Source organism: Dipodomys merriami, unplaced genomic scaffold (genome assembly GCF_024711535.1).
Source record: "Dipodomys merriami isolate MVZ:Mamm:240054 unplaced genomic scaffold, mDipMer1.0.p SCAF_11, whole genome shotgun sequence".
NCBI classification, from domain to species: domain Eukaryota; kingdom Metazoa; phylum Chordata; class Mammalia; order Rodentia; family Heteromyidae; genus Dipodomys; species Dipodomys merriami.
Genome location: NW_027202382.1, coordinates 49,387,230 through 49,413,535, shown reverse-complemented (window position 1 = coordinate 49,413,535; position 26,306 = coordinate 49,387,230). Strand labels below are relative to the sequence as shown.

The 26,306-nt window shown below is 60.5% G+C and overlaps 1 protein-coding gene across 4 annotated transcripts; it reads right to left on the bottom strand.

The window, feature by feature from the left end:
• On the bottom strand, positions 1–25,115 carry LOC138822329 (prostaglandin-H2 D-isomerase-like). 4 transcript variants are annotated; one of them, XM_070015120.1, is made up of 12 exons: positions 24,656–25,115; positions 24,225–24,355; positions 22,661–22,737; positions 22,449–22,565; positions 21,544–21,645; positions 2,507–2,661; positions 1,797–1,936; positions 1,631–1,707; positions 962–1,078; positions 753–854; positions 378–420; positions 1–122 (listed from the first exon to the last, which is right to left on the bottom strand). In XM_070015120.1, exons 1-11 carry the CDS (start codon positions 24,767–24,769, stop codon positions 395–397), a joined length of 1,158 nt encoding a protein of 385 aa, XP_069871221.1. In that variant the 5' UTR covers positions 24,770–25,115; the 3' UTR covers positions 1–122; positions 378–394. The 4 variants fall into 4 exon arrangements, with proteins under 4 accessions (XP_069871221.1, XP_069871220.1, XP_069871222.1 ...); XM_070015119.1 differs by having other exon boundaries at positions 24,225–24,361; positions 24,656–25,110; XM_070015121.1 differs by lacking the exons at positions 21,544–21,645; positions 22,449–22,565; positions 22,661–22,737; positions 24,225–24,355; positions 24,656–25,115 and adding an exon at positions 19,477–19,579.
• Positions 25,116–26,306: the final 1,191 nt, after the last annotated feature.

Genomic DNA, 26,306 nt, shown 5'->3' with positions numbered 1-26,306 from the left:
TGACTTGCTTCCAGAGTTTATTCCTCAGAGCCAGGGCCAAGCTGGGGGACAGAGGCGCTGTGGGAGCCCGGGGTCTCGAGGAAGGAGCAGAGCAGCGAAGGCGTGGTGGGCGAGTGAGCTGGCTGGAGAGCAGGACCTGGTCAGCGGTGCAGGCCACCCCGGGACCGACCCTCCAGAGCCTGGCCCCGAGAGCGCCCTCTGCTCCCTATGCGGCTTCCCGCCCTCCTGGGGGAGCCTCGGGCACCGCACCCTCTACTCCAAGACCACTGGGCCACCATCAGCCTATTCTAGGTTGGAACCAGGATCCCTGGCCTGCTGCGGGCTCTGGCCCCGTCTCCGCGCGGTGCATAGAAGCCGGGCGGGTGAGTGGCTCCTACCTGGTGGTCTGGCTCTCCTATTCTTGCTTATTGATGCACTTGTCTGTGGAGAAAGAAGCCCAGAGGCCTGATCAGTGTCCAGGCCGGGGCCCAAGGTCCCACCAGTACTTCCCATCCCTCCCAATGGTGGGGAGCCCCCCCGCCCGTCCCAGACCCTGAGAGCTGGGCTCTATCAACTCCTGCTTGTTTGGTGCCAGGGAGGCAGTTCAGCGTGAAAATGGCTGCAAGCAGAGGTCACGAGGCCTGGCACAAACCCCAGCCCTGGTTCCCTCCCCAGCCGGGCCCCATGGTGGGAAGGGCACCCCTCCCCCAGCCTGACCCCACCGGCTCCAGGCAGGACTGCTCTAATCTGCTGTAATTCCTGCTCCCCCTCACCGGGCTGGGGCAGGAAGACAATGGTGTCCTCTGTGAGGCCCTGAGACTTGCAGAAGGCAGCAAAATCCTCCTTCAGCTCAGCCTTTGGGGTCTGGGTGCGGCCTGGCAGGGAAGGGAGGATGCGGGTGTGTGTGTGGGTGTCCATTCTCTCCCACCCTGTGTGGGGGGCTTCCCCTGGGAGCCGGGGTGCCCGTGGGCGGGAGGCTCACTGTAGAGGCTGGCCATGCGGAAGTCCTGGTGGGGGCCGTCGAGGCCCTTGCTGAACAGCATGGCGTACTCCTCGTAGTTGGTCTTCACCACCGAGACGGAGTGGACGCTGCCCCAGTCTGAGAACCCAAGAGAGCACCCTGCCTGGAGTGCTCCGCCCTCAAACCCTCGCCCGCCCGGCTTGGAGGCAGGGCGCCCGGGCTGCGGTGTGTGGCTGCGGGCGGGCGGGCGGGTGGGCAGGGGGTGTTCAGGCCCTCCGCTCCTCGGAAAGCTCCCTGGGCCATCCGCGGCCTTCCCTGGCCCCGGAGTGCGGCCGCCAGCCCGCTCCTGCCCGCACGGCCGCAGAACCGCGTCCCCTAAGTACAAATCCTGCGAGAAAGGGCAGGAAGCACAGGGCAGGCTCTGGTGGCGGGGCTCCGGGGCGGGGGGGCGGGGCACGTCTCCAGCGGGGAGCGGGAAGGCCCCGGGGCCTGAGGCGGAAACTGCCGGGCACGGCAGGAGCCGGGCATTCCCGTGTGCTCCGTCTGGACGGAGGAAGGCCTGGCAGGGCATGGTGACACGCGGGGGGAGCAGTTCCCCGGGGAGGCCTCTGCCCCCACACCCACGCGGTGGCGGGTGGATTCGGGCCTTGGGGTCGGGGCACGGGGCGGGGGGGCTCGCGGCTCACTCACGAGGACTGTGGTAGGTGTACTGGCCGGGGTGCGCCGTGGGCTGCAGCAGCACCACCCGCGTCTCACACTGGTTCTTCCTGTGGGCAGATCACCCGGGGTCAAAGGTCAGGCCCTCGGGCATCCCCAGCCCCGCAGGACAGGGTGGGGCTGCGGGGCTGCGTCCCACCTGAGGAAGGTGGAGGTGAGGTTCAGGCCGCCGTCCCCGGAGGGCGCCACCGTCGTCTGGCACATGGACAGCGCATTCTTTTTCTCCAGGAACCAGCTGGCGTTGGAGGCCAGGCCCACGCTGTACCAGGGGCCCAGGAACTGCGGGGGGCATCCGTGCCAGCGTGGCCGAGACCCCCCTGGCCGGGCCCCCCGCCCCCAGCCCCGCTCCATTCCTTTTCTTTTGCCTTCCAGGGCCAAGACACAGATTGGACAGACCCCACTTCCACCGCCTCAGCTCTGCTTCACTTCCTGTTGGCTGCCCCCCGCCACGCCCCTCCTCGGGAGGAGGGTCCCCTATCCCGTCTCGTGCGACGCCTCGCCAGTGTCCCTGGGCACCTCCCGCCCCCCTTGGTCAGCCGAGGAGGGAGGGGCGCTGGCTCGGCATAGCTCCCCGAGCTGCGTCTGTGCCCGCGTGGGCTGCTCCGTCCCAGGCCACCTGCTCCGGGGTCAGGCATGGGGGTGTGGGGTGGGGTGTGGGCCCGGTGCAGGGAAGGACTGCTGAGTCAGCCGTGCTGCGCATCCTCCTGCGGCTCTGCTGGTCCCGGCGCTGGCCTCCGTGCGGGGAGCCCTCAGTCAGGCCCAGAGGGACTTCACCCCCCTCAACCCGGCCCCCACTGAATCCATTCCCCAGGGCCTCATACGTCCTGGGTCTGGGATGGCAACCCTCACCTTGTCAGGCTGGAAGTAGGGCTGCACAGAGTTCGGGTCGTTGGCCTGCGTCTGCAGGCCCCCCAGGACCCCGAGTAGAACCAGGCCCACCCACAGCACGTTCCTGGCGGCCATTCTGCTGAAGCAGGGCAGGTGTCCTGGGCTTGGGGTTGGCACTGTGGGGCAACCAAGGAGGCGGCTGAGCCAGAGGAGCAGCGGGCACGGGGGACCCCTCTTTATGGGCCAGGCCCAAGGCCTGCCCTCTGGAGCGCGTGATGCCCTGGGGGCGGGGAAGCCGGTCCCAGCTGCAGCCTCATCTCCCACAAACCGCTTATGTAAGAGGCTCTGCGCCCTGTTGTTCGTCTCACGGGGGCAGGGGTGAGGCGGAGGCCTTGGGAGGTCAGCCCAGAGACACAGCTGGCCGGGACCTTGCCTGCCCCTCAGTGCTGCTCTCCTCCGGGACCCGGTCACCCCTTCCCATACTCCATTCTCGATTTCTCTCCAGTCCTGGCTACCCCACCAGGGAGCATAAAGCCCTGTTTGTGCCCCCAAGAACGTGGCCCTGAAAGGCCAGCAGGGCAGGGGGTGGAGGGAAGTGACAGCCAAGGAATTCAACCTGCCCAGCAGGGGCTTGAGATGCAGTGGGCTGGGCCGGCTCCCCATGGCTGGTGTTCGGCCCTGGCCCTAGACACCCCTGGGGGGAGGACACAGATCTGGGTGGACGGGGCAGGCCTTTGAGGGGCTTCTCCTGGCTTCTGAGGCCTCCTCCCTAGCCAGGGACCCACGGGTGGACATGAACTGCCCCCGGCCTCCTCCCCACTGCCCGGGGTCCTGGGCATCCGCAGCTGCGGTGTGGCTCCAAGGCTTCTTGCTGTCACTGGTGTTGGGGAGGGAGGCCCACGGAAGCCGACGTGAGTGGGGTTCAGAGTCAACATCTCCAGAGAACCCTGGAACTCCCCACAATTCCACGCAGCCCTGGGGCAGCCCTGTGTGCTGCCCACTCAGGCCGGTCCATGACCTGAGCTGAGCAGGCGGGAATGTGGCCTGGACCCCACCCTGTCCCTGGGCTGCCCCTGGTTTCCAGTCTGACCCAAGGGCAGCTCTGAGGTCTGCCGGGGGGTGGGAACGGGGCGGGGACAGGAAGAGGAATGTGGGAAAGCCCGGGCGTGCCAGCCGAGGCTGGCAGGCTTCTGCTGTGGGGCGTCCTGTGGGTGGGCCAGAACCCCTGTCTGGTCCAGCCCGGGGCGGGGGCTCTGTGTGTGCCTGTCGCAGGCTCAGCCCTCTCTGACCGGGCCTCCCACCATGCCGGCATTGCCCGTGCTCCCCCGCTGGAGGACCCTAGCATGGCCCTGGCGTGGGGCCCCACAGTGCTGCCCAGGCCAGACTGACCAGCTGGAAACCCGGACCGGGCTCTGCCTTGTGGGGTTGGAATGGGACAGAGTGAGAGGGGACCAAACCCAGGCTCTGGTGTCCAGAGGGACTGAGGGTGAGGGACTGAGGCCCTGGGTCAGGACTCGGGCCTCCAGCCAGGACCACCCCACAGGAAGTCCTGTCCTGGCCAGGCCTGTCCACCCTACTCCACCTTCCTCCAGCTCCCAGATTCCCTGCCCAGCTGCCTCCCCTGCCCAGCTGCCTCCCCTCCTCTGCTGCCTCTCCATCCTGACACTACACCCCATCCTGACACTACACCCCATCCTGACACTACACCCCATCCTGAGCTACACCCCATCCTGAGATACACCCCACCCTGAGATACACCCCATCCTGAGGCTGTACCCCTGTCCTGAGGCTGCCTGGAGGAGGTGGGCACATGCTCACACTCTTGCCCCACAGGCTGAGGCTTGGGTGGGGCGCTTGCAGGGGAAGGTCGGGTGGGGCGCTTGCAGGGGAAGGTCGGGTGGGGTATGTGCAGGGGAAGGTCGGGTGGGGTATGTGCAGGGGAAGGTCGGGTGGGGTATGTGCAGGGGAAGGTCGGGTGGGGTATGTGCAGGGGAAGGTCGGGTGGGGTATGTGCAGGGGAAGGTCGGGTGGGGTATGTGCAGGGGAAGGTCGGGTGGGGCGCTTGCAGGGGAAGGTCAGGTGGGGTGTGAGCAGGGGAAGGTCAGGTGGGGTGTGCACAGGGGAAGGTCAGGTGGGGTGTGTGCAGGGGAAGGTCAGGTAGGGTGTGAGCAGGGGAAGGTCAGGTGGGGCGCTTGCAGGGGAAGGTCGGGTGGGGTATGTGCAGGGGAAGGTCAGGTGGGGCGCTTGCAGGGGAAGGTCGGGTGGGGTGTGTGCAGGGGAAGGTCAGGTGGGGTGTGAGCAGGGGAAGGTCGGGTGGGGTATGTGCAGGGGAAGGTCGGGTGGGGTGTGAGCAGGGGAAGGTCAGGTGGGGTGTGCACAGGGGAAGGTCGGGTGGGGTGCTTGCAGGGGAAGGTCGGGTGGGGTGTGAGCAGGGGAAGGTCGGGTGGGGCGCTTGCAGGGGAAGGTCAGGTGGGGCGCTTGCAGGGGAAGGTCGGGTGGGGCGCTTGCAGGGGAAGGTCGGGTGGGGTATGTGCAGGGGAAGGTCGGGTGGGGCGCTTGCAGGGGAAGGTCAGGTGGGGCGCTTGCAGGGGAAGGTCGGGTGGGGTGTGAGCAGGGGAAGGTCGGGTGGGGCGCTTGCAGGGGAAGGTCGGGTGGGGTGTGCACAGGGGAAGGTCAGGTGGGGTGTGAGCAGGGGAAGGTCAGGTGGGGCGCTTGCAGGGGAAGGTCGGGTGGGGTATGTGCAGGGGAAGGTCGGGTGGGGTGTCCTCCAGGGTGGCCTGGAGCACAGGCTGGTCAGCCAGTGCTGGGCAGTTGGGACCCGTGGTCTTTTGTTTTTTGTTTTTTTTTGGTCCAGTCGTGGGGCCTGAACTCTGGGCCTGGGCGCTGTCCCTCAGCTCTTCAGCTCAAAGCTAGCACTCTACCACTTGAGCCACAGCACCACTTCTGGCTTTTTTCTTATGTGGTGCTGGGGAATCGAACCCAGGGCCTCAGGCATGCAAGGCAAGCGCTCTACCACTGAGCCACCTTCCCAGCCCCGGGACCCCTGGTCTTGACCACACCAGGACTGCCCCGGCTCAGGGCACTCGCCGGGGGTGGGGGTGGGGTCTGCGCACAGGGGCTTTGGGTTCAGCTCAGGGGTCTGGGACCCCAGGCTCTGCGGGGGGGGGTGACGGGGGCCACCCTAGGACGCTGCCCCAGTGAATGACGGGTCTGGGCCCGGCAGGTGGGAGCGGCCTAGGGACCTTGCCTTCCCCCACAAGCCCGCACGGTCCCGTCCACGGCCTGGGGAGCCACGCACAGGGCCCCCACCACTCCCACAGACAGAGACATCCCCGGAGGAGTGAGGGCCACTCCCCAGGGCCGCTGTACACCGAGCACTGCACTCAGAGCCAGCCCTGAAGAGAGCTCTGGCTGCCAAAACCCGGGTACACTGAGGGGCGGCTCCCCAGCCAGAACAAAGCTTTCATTAAATAGAAAATAAACTGTGGTGGATCAAAGCCAAAAGCTGACTGCTGGGTAAAAACAAAACAAACCACAGAGATCGGAGCTTGGACGGATTGCTTATGTCCCACAATTGCCACAGATCAACAATAGCAGGATTACAAAACAAACAAATGCCTTCAGGTGATCAAAGAGAGCAGGGGCATATGTGCCATGGGAAATTGCCCAGAGAATTCTGTGCTCCCAGCTGAGTTTGTGAAGATTGGGTGCTTTGGCGAGGGTTGGACCTGGGCCCTCCTCTCTCGAGGTCCAGGAGCAGCAAGATCGAGGTGCAGTGGACACTGTGTGCACCCAGATAATATCTAAAAACAGATGTCTAGGAAGAGTGACAGACACTGAGTTTGATGGGAACACATGTGTCAGAATGGAACTTCTCTTGTACAAGTAAAGCACGCTCAATTAAAAAAAAAAAAAAAAAAGCAGCTGGGTGCCGGTGGCTCACATCTGTCATCCTAGCTACTCAGGAGGCTGAGATCTGAGGATCAAGGTTCAAAGCCAGCCCGGGCAGGAAAGTCTGTGAGACTCTTATCTACAATAAACCATCAAAACCAGAAGTGGTGGTGTGGCTCAAGTGGTAGAGCCCTAGCCTTGAGCTGAAGAGCTAAAGGACCATGCCCAGGTCTAGAGTTTCAGACCCATGACTGAAAAAAAAAAAAAAGGAAAAGGACATTTACACTGGGTAGGGTAGCTCAGGCCTGTAGCACCATCTCTCAGGAGACTTGGGTAGAAGAATCAAGGCCAAAGGCTAATGCAGACTGACCTGACTAATGAACAGATTTGCAAAGAGAATGAAGAAGTACAGGTGTGCCCTCACCCCACACCAGCTCCCCGGGCTGTCTCAGCACAGTTATTAAATCTACAGGGGGACGCTGAGTTCCCCGGGCCGGGGAGAGACCCCATCCTCAGCACCATGAAAAACAAACCAGCCACACCTAGACCCCCCTTTTCCCTCTCTGTGCAGATCCACTGGGGACGCGCAGGCATTTTGGGCTGTGTGGGACTCTATGGGATGGTTTTCCCTGATCTGTCCTCACCACCGGGCGGGTCAGAGGAGCGCTGGTCGAGGGCTGGACCCCGCCTCGTGGGGTTTGCGGGGCATCCTGGTGATGGGGCGGTGGGTGTGGCAGGAAGGGTGGAAGGGAGAAATCTACTCATCCCGCGTAGGAGCCGGGCCGAGGCCCGGAGGGAGCTGCCCGGGAGGGAGTGCGGCCAGGCCAGGCCCAGGCCCCTCCGCCCTGAGGCCCAGTGGTGAGGAGAGGCTTGCTCTGAGGCCAAGGTAAAGAACTCGCTGGGGTGAGGACTCGGACACCCCATGGCCAGCTGGCCCTTGCCTGGGGAGGGTCAGCAGCTGTCCCAACAAAGCCCCGCTGGCTGCCTCCACCCCTCCTGTGGTGGGGGCTGGAATCGGAGCTGGGACCCTGCCTCTGGGGTTTCTTGGAGGCCCCCCCGCCCCCCCCCCGTGCTGCCCAGCGGCCAGCTGAGCCCCTTGTAGAAGCTCCGGCCCCTCCCGGGGACCCGGCTCCCAGACCTCGTCCTCTTCCAGCCCCGCAACTCCCAGCACCACCCTGTGCAGGAGAGACGCTCAGTGCAGGGACGGGGGACACGTGTGGTCCTCCCAGCCCCCCTGTCCCACCCCCCCCCGTCTCTGGTCAGTCCCTCACCCAGCCTCCTGTGCAGCAGCAGGGCCTTCATCTCGTACCCGTGCGCCCGGTACCCTCCCTGCCTCTCAGGACTGAGCGGGGAGCTGACCAGACCCTGCCTGCGCTGGGAAGCGTGGGTAATCCAGCTGAGGTCAGCGTGGCCAGTGGCTGTCCCCACAGAGGGACAGAACGAGGGACGCTTCTAGTGCCACTGGCCGGGCACGAGCGGCTCCTTGCGCTGCTGCCGCCCTGCAGGACCCCGGCTGGGGACGCGGACGCGGGCCGCCCGCAGGAGAGCGCGGTGGGGGTGGGGGCGAGGCGCCCGCGGCGGAGCACGAGGCTGTCTGGCTCCAGCTGACTGCCCTGGGTCCTGACCCGTGGCTGGGTTGGGGCCATCTCTCTGCCTGGCTTGCGGGAGAAGGCCTTGGCGACCCCACGGTGGGCAGTGCCGCGTCCAGCGGGGGCCGCGTCTGCTCAGAGGCACTGAGGCTCCAGGGAAAGGCGCACGCTGGCCTCCGGTCAGCCTGCCAGCGCCCGGCCAGTGTCCTGGCCCTCCGCACCCCGCGCGACGCTGCCTGCCACGTGGGCCTCTGCCACACCGGCCCCCTGGCCCCGCCACTGGCACCTGTCCTACACTGGGCAGCAGCACATGTCCCGGGCCGGCCTCCAGGCCGCGGCCAGGTGCGTGTGAGGACCCCGGCCCTGTGCTCTGCACAGACCCGTGGGAAGGGGCTGCGCCAGCCCAGCTCCGCAGTGCTGGGGCAGAAAACCCCGTCCCCGCCCTCCAAACCCCAACCGTCCCCCCAGCATTCCTGTGATGCCAGCCCTGCCAGGCCCAAGAGACACAACAGAGAAAGTGTCGCAGAGCAGGGGTCTGTGTGCGTGCGTGTGTGCGCGGCCCGCACATGCACTGCGCACACACATGCCGGCTCTGCTGCAGCCCAGGAGCCCCCACGCGCACCCTCTCCACACGCAGCCCCGTCTGCCCTGGCTCCCATGCCGCCAGGAGGACACCATGAGCCCACCTACCTGGGCGCTGACTGCAGCGATGTGGACCCGGCCTGCCCGCGAACCGCGCCAGGCCTGCCCGTGAACCGCGCCAGGCCTGCCCGTGAACCACACCAGGCCTGCCCGCAAACCACGCCAGGCCTGCCCGCGAACCATGCCAGGCCTGCCCCTGAACCACGCCAGGCCTGCCCCTGAACCATGCCAGGCCTGCCCATGAACCACACCAGGCCTGCCCGTGAACCATGCCAGGCCTGCCCGCGAACCATAGGCTGGAGCAGACTGGAAGGATCCAGGGCTTGGGGGTCAGGGCTGGGGGTCAGGACTGGGGGTCAGGGCTGGGGGGTCAGAGCTGGGAGTCAGGGCTTGGGGGTCAGGGCTGGGGGTCAGGGCTTGGGGGTCAGGGCTGGGGGGGTCAGGGCTAGGGTGTCAGGACTGGGGGTCAGGGCTGGGGGTCAGGACTGGGGGTCAGGGCTGGGGGCCAGGGCTGGGGGGCCAGGGCTGGGGGGTCAGGGCTGGGGGGTCAAGGTTGGTGGTCAGAGCTGGGGGGTCAGGGCTGGGAAGGCAGGGCTTGGGGGCCAAGGTTGGGAGTCAGGGCTGGGAAGGCAGGGCTGGGGGTCAGGGCTGGGGGTCAGGGCTGGGGGTCAAGGTTGGGGGTCAGGGCTGGTTCCAGAGAGAAGGTCCCACTCAGTTCTGCCTGTCCCCCTGGCTTGTGTGTTCTGGGTCCACACTGTCATCATTGTCATCTTTTTGTTGTCGTGCCAGGACTGGGATTTGAACTCTGGGCCTAGGTGCTCTCCCTTAGCTTTTTTTTTCCCTCTAGGCTGGTGCACTACCACTTTTGTTCCAGCTTTTTGTGGTTAATTGGAGCAAAGAGTCTCAAGGGCTTTCCTGCCCGGGCTGGCTTTGAACTACTATCCTCAGATCTCAGCTTCCTGAGTAGCTAGGATGACAGGTGTGAGCCATGCACACCTGGCTAAGGATACTGAGCTGGTCTTCCCCCCTCTCCTCCTTCTACTCCTCCTCTTTTCCCTCCTTTTCCTCCTCTCCTCCTCCTTCTTCTTTTGCTTCCCTTCTTTCTTTTCTCCTCCTTCTGGCGGTGCTTGGGTTTGAGCTCAGGACCTTGCTCCCACTAGGCAAGCGCTGTACCTCCTGGACCCCATCCCAGTCCTCTTTGTAAATATGTACCCTCTTTCTTTGTCCCACCCAAACCTGTAAACAACCAACATTTCCCTCTCCAGGTGAATGATGGATGGACAGTGCTACACAGCAAGAAAAAGGCGTGGAGCAGAGACTCAGCCGTGGTGTATGTTGGTTACCGGATAGTTCTTTTGAGTAGAAGAAGCCAGCAGTCAGTATAGTGGGGCACAGCTGGACCCCAGCACTTGGGGGGCTGAGGCTGAGGACCTCAGTGTGCATCAGCCTGGCTAGAGTGAGATTATGTCTAAAGGGGAAAAAAGAGGGAGAGCCGAAAAAAAAAGAGTGCATACTACGTGGTTCCACCCTCATGATTTAAAAAAGCCTGTGCTCCACCGAGCCCCGCCGAGTCCTTGTTATTACTGATGCTGGGTCTCCCTAAGTTGCCTGAGCACGCTGAACATGCACTGCCCACAAACATTCCAGGGGCTGCCAGCCCCTCTTCCCCAAGCCCCTCCCCCTCAGCCCCGCCTACCCAAAGCCCCTCCCCTCAGCTTCCCTCCCCCTCTAAGCCCCTCCCCCTTGAAGCCCCTCCCCCTCAGCCCCTCCTGCCCCACTGCCCCTGGCCACCCTCCATACCACTCCTCGCCAAACCCAGCAGGCTCAAACACAAATGGACGGCCAAGGGCTGGGAAGGTGGCTCAGTGGTACAGTGCTCACCCAGCACACCTGAAGCCCTGGGTTCCATTCCCCAGTTCCACATACACAGAATAAGCCAGAGGTGGTGCTGTGGCTCGAGGGGTAGAGCACTAGCCTTCATTGCAGAGAGGCTCAGGGACAGTGCCCAGGCCCTGAGTTCAAGCCCAGGACCAGCAAAAACAAAAAGTGGCCAAGGTCCTGAGACCCCTCCTGTGGGGCCTGGGCTGTGCCAGGCCAGGCGAGGTCAGCAAGGCCATCCCTCAAAGGCAGAGCGGGGCTGCTCCCGGAACTGTGCACCAGGACCACGGGGGCGGGGGGCTTCTCTGCCAGCCCGAGTGACCCCATCCTGCCCTCCTCTTCCTGGGGCCATGCCCTGGGGACACAGTCTGGGCTGGGGACAGAGGCCACGCTGCCCTCATGCCTGGACCGGGAGTCCAACGCTGTCCCATCGCAGGCTCTGGAGCCCAGCCTGGGCCCTGGGCCCTGTGCTGCAGGGGGGCTTGGTCCAGAGCCCCGGGCCTGCGCGCTCAGCGGCGTGAGGCCCTTGGGAGTCTTTCTGCCTGAGCAGGCCCAGGTGTGGCCTGGGATTGGGACAGCCTGTGTCTCAGGCCTGGCTGCGCAAGGCGTCCTCAGCTCAGGGCAAGCAGTGTTCCGGGGCGGGGGGGGGGGGGGGCGGGGATAGGGTCCTCAGGAGCAGGGGGGAGACGGTGGGGTATGTGTCCAGGCAGCCCCGTGTTCCTGCTCTCCCTCGGCCTCCAGAGTACCCGGGGCAGAGCGGAGCATGCCCAGGCCGCTGGGGCCCTGTCCCAGCTCCTCCCGGCCCTGCAGGGCGTCCTGGCAGCTACTGTGAGGCTGAATCTGGGCTGGGAGACGCCAGCTCCGAACTCCAGGAGTCCCAAGTTAGGTTCAGCCGCTTGTCCCCCTCTGCCAAATACTGAGCAGGGAAAGAGATTCAGTGCATGGCGGCATGGGAAGGCAGCACATCAGGGCGTCTACAGCCATGGTTGGGCGTGTAGACTTTGGCATCAGGTTAAATAGGAAGAGTTCGGCGCAGGGGTGAGAAAAGTCTGCAGAGATGAAACAGTCCCCCCCACAGGTGTGGGCCGCTCACCACCAACTCAGTCTGTCTCTGAAGGAGTGGAGGGTGTCCGGTTCTCTTGAAGATGGTAAGAAGGTACTCCAGTCCAACGGGAAGTTTGGGAAGTTCGCCTCTGGTCACACCATGCTTATCAGTGAATCTTCATTGTTGGAGCCCAAGGTGATTGTAAAATGACTTCAGGAGAGACTGGCTCCGCCTGAAGAGCACAGGTGCCAAGAGTCCAACTTTTTGTTAATTCACGGGCCCAGCAAAAACATCTTTTAAGTTGCCTGTTAGAAAACCCACAGCCCCGGGGGCGCTCTGCAGACACTGCCAGCTCACAGCTGTGCAGGGCGGTCTCACCGTGGGAGAGGACGGGCCGCTGGCAAGGGCCTTCCATAGCCCCATAAATGAGAGCCTGGCTTAGTGACTGAGGAGGCTGAGCACTGCGGGCTGCAGTTTGAAGCCAGCCTGGGTAGCAAAGTCTGTGAGATTCATACCTCCAATGAACCACCAAAATAGAAGTAGAGCTGTGGCTCCAGTGGTAGAGCAGTAGCCTTGAGCAGAAAAGTGAGTGGACGGTGCCCAGGCCCTGAGTTCAAGTCCAGGGCTGGCACAGTGCAGTGGCTGGGGTGGGCAGATGGCCAGCGGGACAGGTGCGTGCTCACTGGGGGGGACTGCCATGCTGATGCCGTGCAGCCGTCCCTTGGCTTCAACCTTGGGAGTGTCTGGTGGACCGCGACCGGGGCCTGCCCCTGTGTGGGGTGGCACGAGCCTCTCTTTGGGCCAACCCTACTTTCTGTCCCCACGGTGACTCAGTGGTCCTGGCCGGACCTCGCGTCCTGCCTGGCAGCCCTGCCTGGCCCTTCTGGGTTGTGGACGGGGTAGCTTACGCTCCGGGCTTGGTCCCAGGCATCAGCCCCCTCGGTACTAATGCTTGAGGCTGTGTGGACACCAAGGGGCAGGAAGGCCAGCCCAAGGCCAGAGACCTCCTCCACATAGCCACTAAGACAGACCTGTGTAGCTTCTCCCTGGTCGACACCATCTTGGAATCTGGGGTAGAACAGATGCCAGAGGCCTCCCTTTGCTGAACAGATACACAACAGAATGCTGGACCATGCACAGACGCCACGTGGCCCTGCCAGCGGCTACCTGAGTGGTGGCCAGGTTGGGCTGCGTTACCAGGCAGGCTCCGGCCTCCGGTCTGCTGGTCCCAGTACCATTTGTTAGCCTAACCCCCTCCATGTTGGGCGCCACTCTGCCATCTTAGGCCTCATGGTAAAGCATGGCCTTTCCCTGAAATCAGGAGACAGCCCTTTTCAAAACAGACTCGTCCCCCAGGCAATTCCTGTTTGTGCGGCTAAACCTTAGCTCCGCCAGGAATTCCCGCTCTCAGGCCCACGTGTATCAGCCCTGTAAACCGCTCCCAGCCCGCGGGTTCCTGACATTAAACTCCTTTTCCTGTGTGTGGGACCCGTGTCGGTGTGATCTCCCGGTTAGGGCTTTCTCTCTACCTTGCCTTCCCCCTCCCGGGGAACCAAGCTGCTTCCGGAACCTCTCCCCTCCGAAACTCTCCTGAGGTACTCTGCCCATCTGAGCGCTCCATCCTCGCGTCCAGGAGCGGCCATTCGCATCAGCTGCCCTTCCTTGGTGAGTAAGTTCTCCTGACCTCTCGAAGCCCTGCTGCCAGGCTCTGGGCCTCCCTCTTGGGCCTCTGCCTGGACATGTGGAATGCGGTGAGGACTCCCCCCCCCCCCCCCCCGCTCCTTCTCACTCACACACCAGAGACTTTTGGGGACACCTGCTGTCCCTCGCAGGCTGCTCTCTCCGGCTCCTCACGGTGGGAGGGACCCCCCACATCCGCTGTGGCTCCCCAACAACCTCATCCCCCTCAAATTCACCCCCAATCTCAAGCCTTCCGGGCTTATTTGGCTGTGTAACCACATTTGTCCCCTCTATATACTCGACCATGGCTCCAAGTGGCCATAACGGCACGTTTGACCCCCGCACCTTACGGGACCTTTGTCACTTCTGTGTGCACGTGGTAAAACTGAAAGAGTCCCTCATACAAGCTTTTTCCTTTTTCCTCTAAGCCCATTCTGCACGCCCGGCTTCCCTGCCAAATTCTTCTAGTCTCAAAGCCTCTCAATACTTTCACCTTTGACCTGGCCAATAAACTCCCACCCTACTGCCCCTCTCCTGGCCCCCCTCCTCCACCTACACCGCCTCCTCCCTCAGACCCTACTGCACCACCACCTCCTTCCTTTAACTCCCCCCCCACTCTCACTCCACCCGGCCTCCCATGGTTCAGCAGGCCGCTCCCCTCCTCACCCCCTGCCTCACCTCTCTGCTTGTGCCCTTTAGAGTTAGATGCAGGGGGCTAGGAAGTTGGCTCAGTGGTAGAGCGCTTGCCTAGCATGCATGAAACCCTGGGTTCGATTCCTCAGCACCACATAAGCAAAAAGAAAAAAGCCGGAAGTGGCGCTGTGGCTCAAGTGGTAGAGCACTAGCCTTGAGCTGAAGAGCTGAGAGACAGTGCCCGGCCCAGAGTTCAGGCCCCACGACCACCACCACCACCAACAACAACAAAAAAAAGAGTTAGATACAGGCTGAGTTGCAGGGACCTGGCTTGAGTTCTCTTAGCTAAAACGTCTGTCTGTCCTAAAGTGCACTCACAGTTACTGTGTCCCACCTCTCTGCTTGTTTGTGCATCTGCTTGTGCACATTATAAATGTCCACCTTCCTCTTCTCCTCCTTCCTCTCTCTCTCTGCCTCACACCCGATTCCATGCTCACCAGTCACCAACGCCACCACACCTCTTTCCCTTTCAGGAGGTGACAGGCACTAAAGGCCCTGATCACGTTCAGCTCCTTTCTCTCTCTCTGACCTGTCCCAAATAGAAGTTTAAATACCTTAATCAAAAACCTGGGGCTGGGAAGGTGGCTCAGTGGTAGAGTGCTTGCCTAGCACGCATGAAGCCCTGGGTTCAATTCCTCAGTACCACATACACAGAAAAAGCCAAAGTGGTGCTGTGGCTCAAGTGGTAGAGTGCTAACCTTGAGCAAAAGAAGCTCAGGGACAGTGAGTGCCCAGGCCCTGAGTTCAAGCCCCAGGACTGGAAAAAAAAACCACCAAAAACCTGTTGGTCAGAAAACAGTCCCTTGCTCCAGCCCAAGGAGAAATTACCAGCCTGATCACCCCACCAGACCCTTAGGAGCGGCAGGCTTCTCTGCCTCCTCCACAGCCCTGACGGCTAGGACAAGCTGAGGGAGGTAACTCAGTGTCCCAGTAAAATTGCTGAGCCATTTGTTCGACACCCTCCACCGCGTCACGGGCACTGACCCATCCACTCCTGCAGGCATGGTTCTCCTCCATTCTCAGTTTGCTTATCAATTAGCTAAAGAAGTTTGAGGATAGCCCCAGCACCCCCAGACGGAGCTCCTTCCCTCCATGTCCTCATGGACTCCCCAGATCCTCACCAGACTGCCTCTCTAGTCTGGCCACATTACAATACTTTCAGAGATCTAGACAGTTTCTCCCAAGGCAATGGTAACTGGTCAATCTCCATACATTCAGGTTTTCTTTGCTCTCTTTACCTATCCTTATCTCTGTCTCCTAAGCCTCCCAGCCATCTCCTCTAGAAAGGTAACTTTCCTTATCTCTTTCTGTCTCTCTAAAACTGTCTCTGTGTCCCTTCCTTTATGCTTGTCTGCTTTCTTTCTTTCTTTCTTTCTTTTTTTTGCTTGTCTGCTTTCTTGCTTACTCAACAGAGCTCTGCCAAGTCTTCAATAAATTAGCCATCCTGGCCACGTCGTGGGCTCCCCACCTTCCTCTACCCATCCAGGAAGTGTTCTGTGATCAATTCATGTACTAATGTGCCTTGCTAACAAAGTTGCCACCTCTCTTCACAGGTCCTGGAAACTGAGGCCTGCCCATCTAATGTGCTTTGCTAGCAAAGATGTCTCTGTTCTTGGCTCTCTAGGTCTTATTTATCTGTAAGAAATTCTGCTTGTTAGTAAAAGTTTTGTGTCTTGAGTTTTGCCTTGTCTTTTGTTTATTGTAGTCTGTTTTTCAAGCATTGACCATGTGATTCTAAAGCGCTATGGGCACCCAGCTTATGTCCAACTTTTATTTTTCAAACCTAAGCATATCTTAAAACTTTTTGTGCACAAGTGTGTGTCTGTGCATTTAAACATGTTCAAAGTAATCTTATTTTAAGACATAAAAACTGTCATATTGGGTTGGGAAGGTGGCTCAGTAGTAGAGTGCTTGCCTTGGATGCATGAGGCCCTGGGTTTGATTCCTCAGCACTACATAAGTAGAAAAAGCTGGAAGTGGCACTTTGACTCAAGTGGTAGAGCGCTAGCCTTGAGCTGAACAGCTGAGGGATAGTGCCCAGGCCCGGAGTTCAAGCCCCATAACCACAAAAAGACAACAACAACAAAAAGTTGTCATATTAAAAAAACAACAACAGAGAACCAGGAGCTGGTGGCTCACGCCTGTCATCCTAGCTACTCAGGAGGCTGAGATCTGAGAATTGCAGTTAGAAGCCAGCCCAGGCAGGATAGTCCATTAGACTCTTATCTCCAATAAATCACTCTCAAAACTGGAAGTGGTGCTGTGGCTCAAGTGATAGAGTACTCACCTTGAGCTGAAGAGCTCAGGGACAACACCCAGACCCGGAATTCAAGCCCCATGACCTACAAAAAAAAAAGTCTTCTAGAAAACTAAAATGCTTTTCTCTTAAATATTGATATTTCTTTAATTTTGATATTTCCTGAAATGATTTGGTTTTTTAGTTTAATTGTAGCTATTACCTGTGCTGCTTGTGACAAACATTATAAAACAGCCTCTTGGTAATCAATTATACTTAGAATGTGAGCCTAACTCCTTGACAAGGAAGAAGGAAAGTTGGGATTGGACTAAAAACGTAGCAAAATTTTCTGCCTAGGCAGCCCGGCTCTGGGTAGTGTAACAGTAAATTGCCTTAAGAAGAGTGATCCTGCAATTCTAAGGTAACCAAGACTTACCTGGCTCCTCAGCCAAAAGAAACAATGCACAATTTTAAAACTCAAGCCCGGGGGGGGGGGGAGGGGGGAAGGGGGGGTTGGAGAAGGATTGGGATGGGGGGGAGGGGGGAGGCTGGGAAGGGATGTGAAGGGTAAACAAAGGAGGAGGCTGCAATGCTTGGTAAGAAATGTACGCATTATCCTGCCCATGTAATTGTAACTCCTCTGTACAGTATGTTCACAAATAAAATTAAATTAAATTAAAAAAAAATAAAACTCAAGCCCAAAGAAGCTCATCTGATTTGGGTAAAATCAAATGTGTCTAATGTCTGTCCTCTAAGTATGTACCAACTTGGATACAGAGCTAAGAGAACACCAACTTTTACATTTTTTGTTGTATTCCAAAGGCTTAGTGACACCTACAATGTTTTTTATCTCAACTATCATCCTAGAGTGTTATATATAATTAAAATAACTAAATTATTTAATCAGTTACTGTTTTTAAGCCACCTTGGTTACAGAGGTGACATGGTTTCAATCTTTACTATCCTAAAGTACTATATTTGGTTAGTCAGTTGCTATTTTAAAACTTTCATTATGTCTACCGAGTTTTGTCATTACAGACTTTATTCTCTGCAACATTTATTGTTCAAACGTTATTTTTAGTAAGGTCCATGTACGCTCTGCTTAAAAACTATTTCTATTGATCTCCTTGTTGCTTCAATTGGAAATGAAAGGGGCCATTGTCAAGGACTCTCATTTAATGTCACCCCGCCCCCCATGTGGGACATGCCATCCCAGCAACGAGCAAAAGTGCCAAAAAGCATCATTCCAGCAAGAAGAGGAGACCTCCTAGACCCACCAGGACAGAGCTAGTCTACCCAGAGGCAGTTGGGAAACACTGCACAGATAAGAGGGGATGGTTTCAGATCCTAAATGGAGTCACTTTGTGCTTGCTCTTTCAAAATTACCCAGAGCCAGGAGATCAAGAAACAATGGTTCATAAGCATGCCTATCTAATCCCCATTCCTGTCTATCTTTTAAGTAGGCAAGAACTTATATTACCTGCTATTTCTACTTATACTGGGTGTTCCATATACATTTTATCATCCAGACATTTACCAAGGCCTCCTGTCAGGCCCTTAACCACTCCAATCCAGCCTCAGCTTCTGACGCTTATTCTTTTTTTTGTCGGTCGTGGGGCTTGAACTTTGGGCTTGGGTGCTGTCCTTATGCTCTTCAGCTCAAGGCGAGCACTCTACCGCTTGAGCCACAGCACCACTTCTGGTTTTCCAGTGGTTTATTGGAGATAGAGTCTCACGGACTTTCCTGCCCGGGCTGGTTTTCAACCTAGATTCTCAGATTTCAGTCTCTTGAGTAGCTAGGATTACAGGTGTGAGCCACCAGTGCTTGGCATGACGCTTATTCTTAACCGGCTTACCATGCTCTCCCCTACCCAGCCGCCAGATGTCAGAAGTAGCTAGGGACATGAGCCACCACTTCCAGAACCACCTGGAAAGCAGGAGATAGGAACTAACCGAACTAGCCAAGTCATCCAATTTTAATTTCTTTTTTTTTTGGGTCCGGTCATGGGGTCTGAACTCTGGGCCTGGGGGCTGTCCCTCAGCTCTTCAGCTCAAGGCTAGCGCTCTACCACTTGAGCCACAGAACTACTTCTGGTTTTCTGGTGGTTTATTGGAGATAAGAGTCTCAAGACTTTCCTGCCTGGGCTGACTTTGAACTGTGATCTCAGATCTTGGCCTCCTGAGTAGCTAGGGTTATAGGCATGAGCCACCAGTACCCAGCTAATTTCTCCATATTTTGTGGACCAACTACCGTTTCTACCCTGGACCTCTTACCCTTCTCAATCTCCTAGATTTGGCTCAGGATTTACATTTGCAAGATGATTTATCTGACTTTACCCCTTAGGAAATATATACCTTCCCTCACTTTCATATTCATTCCCTTACCTTTTTCTATTTCTTGTAATGTTTCTCCTTGCCCTCAGCCTTTTGGGAGCCTTCCAGCTCATGGCCCATACTCGAGCAGAGCCCCAAACACATAACACATATGCCTGGCAATTTTACATGATCACACCCACCTCCAAACAGGCAGGCCCCTCAGCCCAGTGCCCCTCTACAGGACACAGTAGTCCTGTAACTCTTTCTTTTGAACTAAAACAGGCCTGTACTTCAGGAGGTAGTCACCTTGAAAATGGACATTACCTCTGTGTTCCCAAGTAGCTCTCTCACCTCAGATCCAAATGACGACTATTGCAAACTTCTAATTTTACATTTCCAGATGTCTACAAACTTCCTCACAGAAAGAGCAAGAGCCTACACCAACCAGACGGTCAGTCAAATGTTCCCGGGACAATACACTGCTTCTCACCCATGTAACTCCACCCACTACCCAGAAGGAAGCAGTTACAGAAGACAGACCTTCGTCTATACACCCTAACATGGTATTCCCGCCAAAAATAAACAGAAAAGGGAGGAATGTCAGCCTAACCTCCACCATCTGAGGAGCCACTCTGCCATCTTAGGCCTTGTGGTAAAGGATGGCCTTTCCCTGAAATCAGGTGACATAGGCGCTTCCCTGAAATTAGCTGACAGCCCTTTTCAAAGCAGGCAGCTGCAATTGCTAACGACAGGCAGCCCCCCACTACAGCAACTCCTGTTTGTGCAGCTACGACCATAAACCTTAGCTCCGCCATGGTGGAATTCTCACTCTCAGACCCACATGCATCCAGCCCTGTAAAACTCTCCCAGCCTGCGAGGTGGCCTGTCGGTTTCCTGACATTAAACTCCTTTTCCTGTGTGTGGGACCCGTGTCGGCGTGATCTCCCTGGGGAGCCTTTCACCATTCTAGAATGTGCATGTGTCTCCTCGAGGAAGTGCCACCCGGGAAGGGAGGGTCTACCTGTAGAGGACTCTCCCCCGAGACCCAGCTGGACTGCCTCGTGCTGTCTGCTTGAGCGTGGTCTGCTACTGCAGCATCCCCTCCATGGCCGGCTCTGGACCACCAGTGGCCTCTCCGGCCTGGTGCGTGGTAAGGCTACAGTAAGACAGACTTGGGATGGCCGAGCAGCGGGCTGCTGCAGTGGGCCAGCGGGGTCAGTGTGCAGACACCCAGCACACAGGCGCATACACTGGGCCGGGCTCAGCTGGGCTGGGCATGGCATCTGAGCTCATGCTGTGTAGCTCGTGACTCTGTAAGGCTATTTCTGAAAAGCTTCCCTATGCTCCTGGAGCCTGGCGGGGGAGCCCGTGACCCCCAAGCTCCATGGAAGGAAGCCAGGCCCCACCCCCCCCATGCCAGCCTGGGGGCCCTCCACGTCTGGGGCCTGGCCTCTCCAGCCTGCCAAGCCCTGGCATGCTGCTGCATTCCGCGGCGTCAGCCCCGCGCTCTGCAGGGTCAGGTGATTTGAGCTCACACAGTGGGGGGGGCGCCAGCATGGGGTGCTCAGGGGAGGAGCCCTCAAGGCCCTGCAGGACCGGCCGGACCCTCGGTTATGGCCTCTCGGCCACCCCAAAGTTAGTGCCACACTCGGGGTCCTAGGCACAGGGTGTTTATTCATGCTGAGGGCGCAGGAGGGGGAGGCCAGGCCGGGCAGTGTCCTTCAGCAGCCATCCGGGTGCGGTAACCAATCTGGTGGAAGAGGACAGAGTTGGAATGGAGGACAAAAGAGGCAGAGCCCAGGGGAGGCTTGGGAGGGACAAAGGGGGGGACTTGGAAGTAGGGCAGGATGAGGGGCAAGAAAGAAAAGAAAGCCCCTGGCAACGACGCCTGATGCCTGCCAGCCCAGCTACTCAGGAGGCTGAGACCTGCCAGCCTGGGCAGGAAAGTCTGTGAGACTCCTATCTCTAACTCACCAAAAAGCTGGAAGTGGAACTGAAGCTCAAATGACAAAACCTAATAGCCTTGAGCAAAAAAGCTCAAGGCTAGCACACAAGCCCTGATTCCAAGCCTCAGGACTGGCACAGAAAGGAAGAAAATAAGGGGGAGAGAAGAAGAGGAGGAAGGAGGAGGAGAGAAGAGGAGGAAGGAGGAGGAGGAGGAGGAGGAGGAGGAGGAGGAGGAGGAGGAGGAGGAGGAGGAGGAGGAGGAAAGCCAGGCACTGGTGGAGGCTGGATGGAGGATCACAGTTCAAAGCCAGCCCAGGAAGGAAAGTCTGTGGTGAGATCTTATCTCCAATTAACCACCAGAAAACCAGAGGTACAGCTGTGGCTCAAGTGGTAGAGTCCTTGCCTTGAGCACAAAACTTAGGGACAGAGCCAGGCCCTGAGTTCCAGCTCTAGATCTGCCACGCACGAGTGCAATGTGTGTCCAAGTGTACGTGACAGCAGGGGTGTGCGCATCGCTGCCTGCCTGTGTGCAGGTGCTGTGCAGTGCCAGTGGCTCAGCCTGTCATCCTAGCTACAGGAGGCTGAGATCTGAGGACCAGGGTTTGAAGCCGGCCCCGGCGGGAAAGCAGCAGAGAGGGATTCAGCAGGTATAAAGGAGGAGGGGTTCTGGGGGTTCCAGCCCTTGCAGGAGAGTGGCACAGAACTCAGCCCTGATGCCCTGGCCCTGGCCTCTCAGGGGCTCCTCTAGGTACCCCAGGCTGTGAGGGGCCCAGGGGCTTCCCAGGATGACCCGAGTCCCCTGTGGTTTGGGCACCAGGGCAGGGGAGGGGCACATCCCAGGTCAAGAGAGTAGGAAGGAGGTGACCCAGGGCAGGGGCCCGGGGTGGGGACGGGGTAGCCTCGGCCAGGGGCCTGGGGTGAGGGTCTCCAGGGAAAAGGAGGCACTGGAGGAGACCCAGAGCTTCCGGTCCTTCCAGCTAGGCTCAGGCTGAGCTCCGTGGTCGGGTGCTAGGGCTCAGTCATCCGCACCTCATCCGTGGCCCCCCGGAGCAGCTCCCCCACCCCCACCCCACTCCCTGGGCCCACAGGCCTTGTCCAGGGCTGGTTTTATCCAGGCCCCTCGGGCCACAGAAGCCCTTACCGGTCATGTCTGGGAACATGAAGTCTTTCTTCTTGAGGCCCTGGGATAAGGCCAGGCAGGCAAACCTGTCCAGCGTCCTGGAAGGCAGGTTCCAGTTTCTGCCTGCAGCCGGAGCAACAGATGGGGATGGACTATGGCCCCAGAGCTGCCCCACCAAGCTCAGGGAGCCTCAGCCCCTACAGGGGCAGGGGCAGGGCAAGGGAGGGGCAGGGGCAGGGCAGGGGAGGGGCAGGGGCAGGGCAGGGCAGGGGCAGGGCAGGGGCAGGGCTCAGGGGAGGGGCAGGACAGGGGAAGGGGAGGGGGAGGGGAGGGGCAGGGCAGGGCTCAGGGGCAGGGCTCAGGGGAGGGGCAGGACAGGGGAAGGGGAGGGACAGGACAGGGGAGGGGAGGGACAGGGGCAGGACAGGGGAAGGAGAGGGGCAGGACAGGGGAAGGGGAGGGGCAGGGGCAGGACAGGGGAAGGGGAGGGGCAGGGCAGGGGAGGGGCAGGGCAGGGCAGGGCTCAGGGGAGGGGCAGGGCAGGGCTCAGGGGAGGGGCAGGGGCAGGGATAGGGGAGGGGCAGGGCAAGGAAGGGGCAGGGGCAGGGCTCAGGAGAGGGGCAGGGGCAGGGCAGGGGAGGGGCAGGGGCAGGGATCAGGAGAGGGGCAGGGGAAGGAGCAGGGCAGGTGCAAGAGAGGGGCAGGGCTCAGGGCAGGGAAGAGGCAGGGACCAGGGCAGGGGAGGGGCAGGGCTCAGGGGAGGGGTAGGGACCAGGGCAGGGGAGGGGCAGGGCTCAGGGGAGGGACAGGGCCCAGGGCAGGGGAGGGGCAGGGCTCAGGGGAGGGGCAGGGGCAGGGGCAGGGAAGAGGCAGGGACCAGGGCAGGGGAGGGGCAAGGGAGGAGCAGGGCAGGGGAAGCGGCTCACCCAGGAGGCTGACCCGGATGACGGTCCGGCTGCCAGTCCGCCTGAGCGACAGCATCAAGGCAAACTTGGTGTAATCGGTGTCTATCACCCGCATGTCCTCTTGGTCGGCCGTGGAGCCTAGGGGCCGGACAGGCACAAGGGTCCAGCCCCTGCTGCCAGGCCCGCGCGCCCGCGTGCCCACCAGCTGGCCCTGCCACCCGCGTCCGCCTCACCTTTGTGTTCTATGGTGAACTGGCCGGGCTGCTGGGCCGGGATCATCACGTAGGACCATGTGTCACAGCGCTTGCCCCTGGGGGGAGGGCGGCGGGCTGAGCGGGTGGGGGGGAGGCTGGCCAGGCTGCCTGGCAGCTCCTCCGAAAGGTCCCCAGCCCCCAGACCGGGAGCAAGGGGCTCACAGGCCCCTCCAGGAGCCCTGCCCATGTCCATCCAGGGCAGGTCCTCCTTGGGCTGGCACAGAGCCCCCGATCCATGGGGCTGCGCCATTGGCTAATAAACCTGCCCTGTGCCCACCCCTCCCTCCCGGCGAGGCTGCTGGGGTGAGCCCAGGGAGCAGAGCGGCCACGGCGGGCCAGCTGGCCACCCTGCCCGCCCCTCGCCCAGGCTCAGGGAAGGAACCCAGCACTGCCGGGGCTTCTAGAAGGAATGTGCTTGCTTTTCTTTTTCTTCTAGTACTGGATTTAAACTCAGTGCTTCATACTTCCCTGGCTTCCCAGGCTGGCACTCTACTACTTGAGCCGTACCTCCAGCCTGGCTTTTTGCTTATTATTTTGGAAATGAGTCTTCTGGCCTTTTCTCTGCCCTCAGATTGAAATCCTCCAGGTCTGAGCCTCTTGAGTAGCTAGGATCATGGATGTGAGCAGACTAGATTTTTGGGGTTCTTTGTTTGGGGAGGCACAGGGGCTTGAGCCAGCCTGACACTTCCTGCCACCGGAGCCACACTCCCTGCACACTTGCCTCTAGGTGAGCAAGAGGGCGATAGATTAGGTGAAAGGGAAATAAAAGATAATAAATACTAGAGAGAGATAGACTCAGATACTGAAACAGAGCTGGGAAGTAAAAGCAGCCAACTCTCCTTCCATCACTTCCTTTAGCAAGAATAGAGAAAGATAAAGGAGCTATCTGCACCTGCCTTCTCCTTTGAGATGATGAAAAGCTGCAAACTCTAGGTTGAGCTTTAGTAGCTCATGCCTGTAATCCCAGCTACTCTGGAATCAGATCTGGAGGACTGATGTTTGAGGCCAGCCCAGGCAAAAAAATAGCGGGACCCAAATGTCAACCCATCGATGGAGTGTGGTGCTGCGTGCTTATGATCCTGGCTCCTGAGATCACAGATTGGAGGCCCATGGTCCCTTTGCAGACTGTCGTTTGGAATCAGAGGTCACCTGGGCCCCTCCAGGCCAGCCAGTCAGGTGAGCGAGGAAGGCCATGGAGGCTGGGGGGAGGGCAGCATCCTCCCAGGCAGGCCCACCAGAGTGCCCACTGCCGTGGACACAGTGATTGGCTCATGAGGAGCACGTGACCAAGAACACAGACAGACAGACAGACAGGCAGAGGCCAGGCTGTGATGTGAGAAGAGGTCAGGCTGGGACAGGAAGCAGGGTCCAGCTCCAAGCCCGGGACCCAGCAGGGCTGAAAGCCACGCTGGGCGTGCCCTGGGACCCAGGGGTGGCTCCCTGCCGCGCACCCACAGGCTGTTGCCGGCGGCCTGTGCAGGCCCACGGGCAGCCCTGGCACTGGGGCCGGCGGCGGTGCGGCTCGCAGCTCGGGCCCACTCACCGCTTCATGGCGCTGGACACCTGGAGCTGGCCTTTGTCGTCCGGCACGATGGTGGTGATGTACGGCTTCAGCAGGGCCTTGTCCTCCTTCCTGTAGTTGTTGCCCGCCAGGCCCAGGACAAACCACTCCCCCTGGAACTGTGGGCCGGTGAGGGCGGGGCGGCAGCCAGGCCAACCCCTCCCAGGCGGCCGCTGTCCAGGCTGTCCCCCCCCCCCCCCCCCCCGTAGCTCTTAGAGCCTGCCCTGGGTCTGGCAAGGCCGCAGGCCCTTGGCGGAGGCCGGGCGGCCCCGTCTCCCCACAGGTGCAGGGAGCTGGAGCGGTGGGGTCACAGGGGGACCAGGTGGTGGGAAGGTCCCGGTTCGGAGCTGGGCCGGAGCCTCTGCCCTGGTGGTGGCCACCAGACCCCCTCCCTGCCCCCCGGGAGACGCTACCTGGTCGTGGTGGAAGCTCTTCATCGGGGTGAAGGTGGGCAGGGGGCTGGGCGTCTGGCCCTGCACGGCTGTTGGCAGGACGAGCAGCAGCCACAGGGCAGCGCGGGGGCTCATCCCAGCAGCTGTGGCCCCGAGGGACGGGGAGGGACGGGGACTCCTGTGGACGGGCAGGGCCTCTGGGAGCCCTCCTCCTCCTCCTCCTCCTCCTCCTCCGTGGTGTGGCGGCCTTGAGCTCCGTCAGGGTGCGTGGCGCAGAGGCGGGTGTGAGGGGGCGGGCCCGCTGGCCAGCCTGGGGCCATCACTGCCGCCTCCGGCCTCCTCCGCTCTCCCCTCGGCCCTTCGTGCCACTGACGTCCCACCCCGGAAGATGGCTGGTTGTTCCCGGTGCCCATGGGCTGCTGCCCGCAGAGCCTGGCCTGCCAGCCCCGGGGTGGCGCCCAGGGCCCGGAGTGTGTGGGCGCCAGCAGGACCGGACCTGCAGTCAGCCGGAGCCGCGGGAGGGACTGAGAGCTGGTCAAGTGTCCCCGGCAGGAGGATGAGCCCCTGATGAAGCCGGGCCCTGGCAGGCTGGTGGGGAGGGCGCGGGCGGGGCGGGGCCGCCCGAGGCTGTGGTTCACCTTAGAGGAGGAGGAGGGCCAGCTTCCCCCCCCCCCCCCCCCCCCCGCCACTCCACTGGCAACGAAGCTCATGGGGCTGGGTCTCACGGTGGAGGCCCACAAGGCTTCTAGATGACAGAGTATCTCCCAGCCCTGGCCACCGACTCCGCTGACCCACCCCTGCCCTCACCCCCCCAGGTCCCCGGCCTGGGTGGGGCTCCGGCCCCCAGGGCCCAGGCACGGCTGGGGACTGCCCGAGGAGATGGCCGCAATGCTGCTCGGTGGGGCTGCGCGGGGCGGTCACTCGCTGGACGTCCAGAGGTGGCTGTTCACCCTCTGCCTTCCCCGAGCTGGGCCCGGCAGCCTGCCCTCCGCCTGACCACGCCCCTCACCGCAGGCTCCCGGAGCTCGCGGGAGCGCGGGCCAGCGTGTGTCAGTGTCATCGGAGCACAGGGACGCACACCCTCCACAGCTCCCGCGGGCCCTCGGGCACCGGCCTTCTCTGGCCGCTCAGACGGCACAGATGGCCGCTGGACTGTGAGCAGTGCCGGGCCCTGTGCTCCCCCGTTCTCGGGGCCGGCCTCTGCGAATGGCCTCGAGAACCAGAGAGCGGCCAGCGCGTTCCTGTCCACCCAGGTGTGGGTTCTCCTCCCGCGGCCCTCACCAGGCAAGATCCCCGGACAGCAGCCTTCCATCTTCCCAGGATGCACCACAGAACAGCCCAGCTGGGCACTGTGTCCAGAGCGGCAAAGCCTCCCTGGGCCTGGCCTCCCTGACAGCCCGCCCGGCCCGCCCGCCGTCCTGCACTGGGCCCTGGGCCCTGTCTCCAGCTCCGCAGCCTCCAGGCCGGGTCAAGGGACAGCCGGGGCCCCTCTCCAGACAAGGCCTGGGCACCGGGCCCAGGCCCAGACAGGCTACAGTACTAGGCACCCAGACAGCGGGATCAGAGAAGGACAGAGCTGCAGAGCAAGGAAACTGAGGCCTGGGGAAGAAAGCAGGGCTCTGGTGCCTCCAGGTGGTTGCCTTTCTACCCTAGTTTGAGAGGTTGGGGGGGG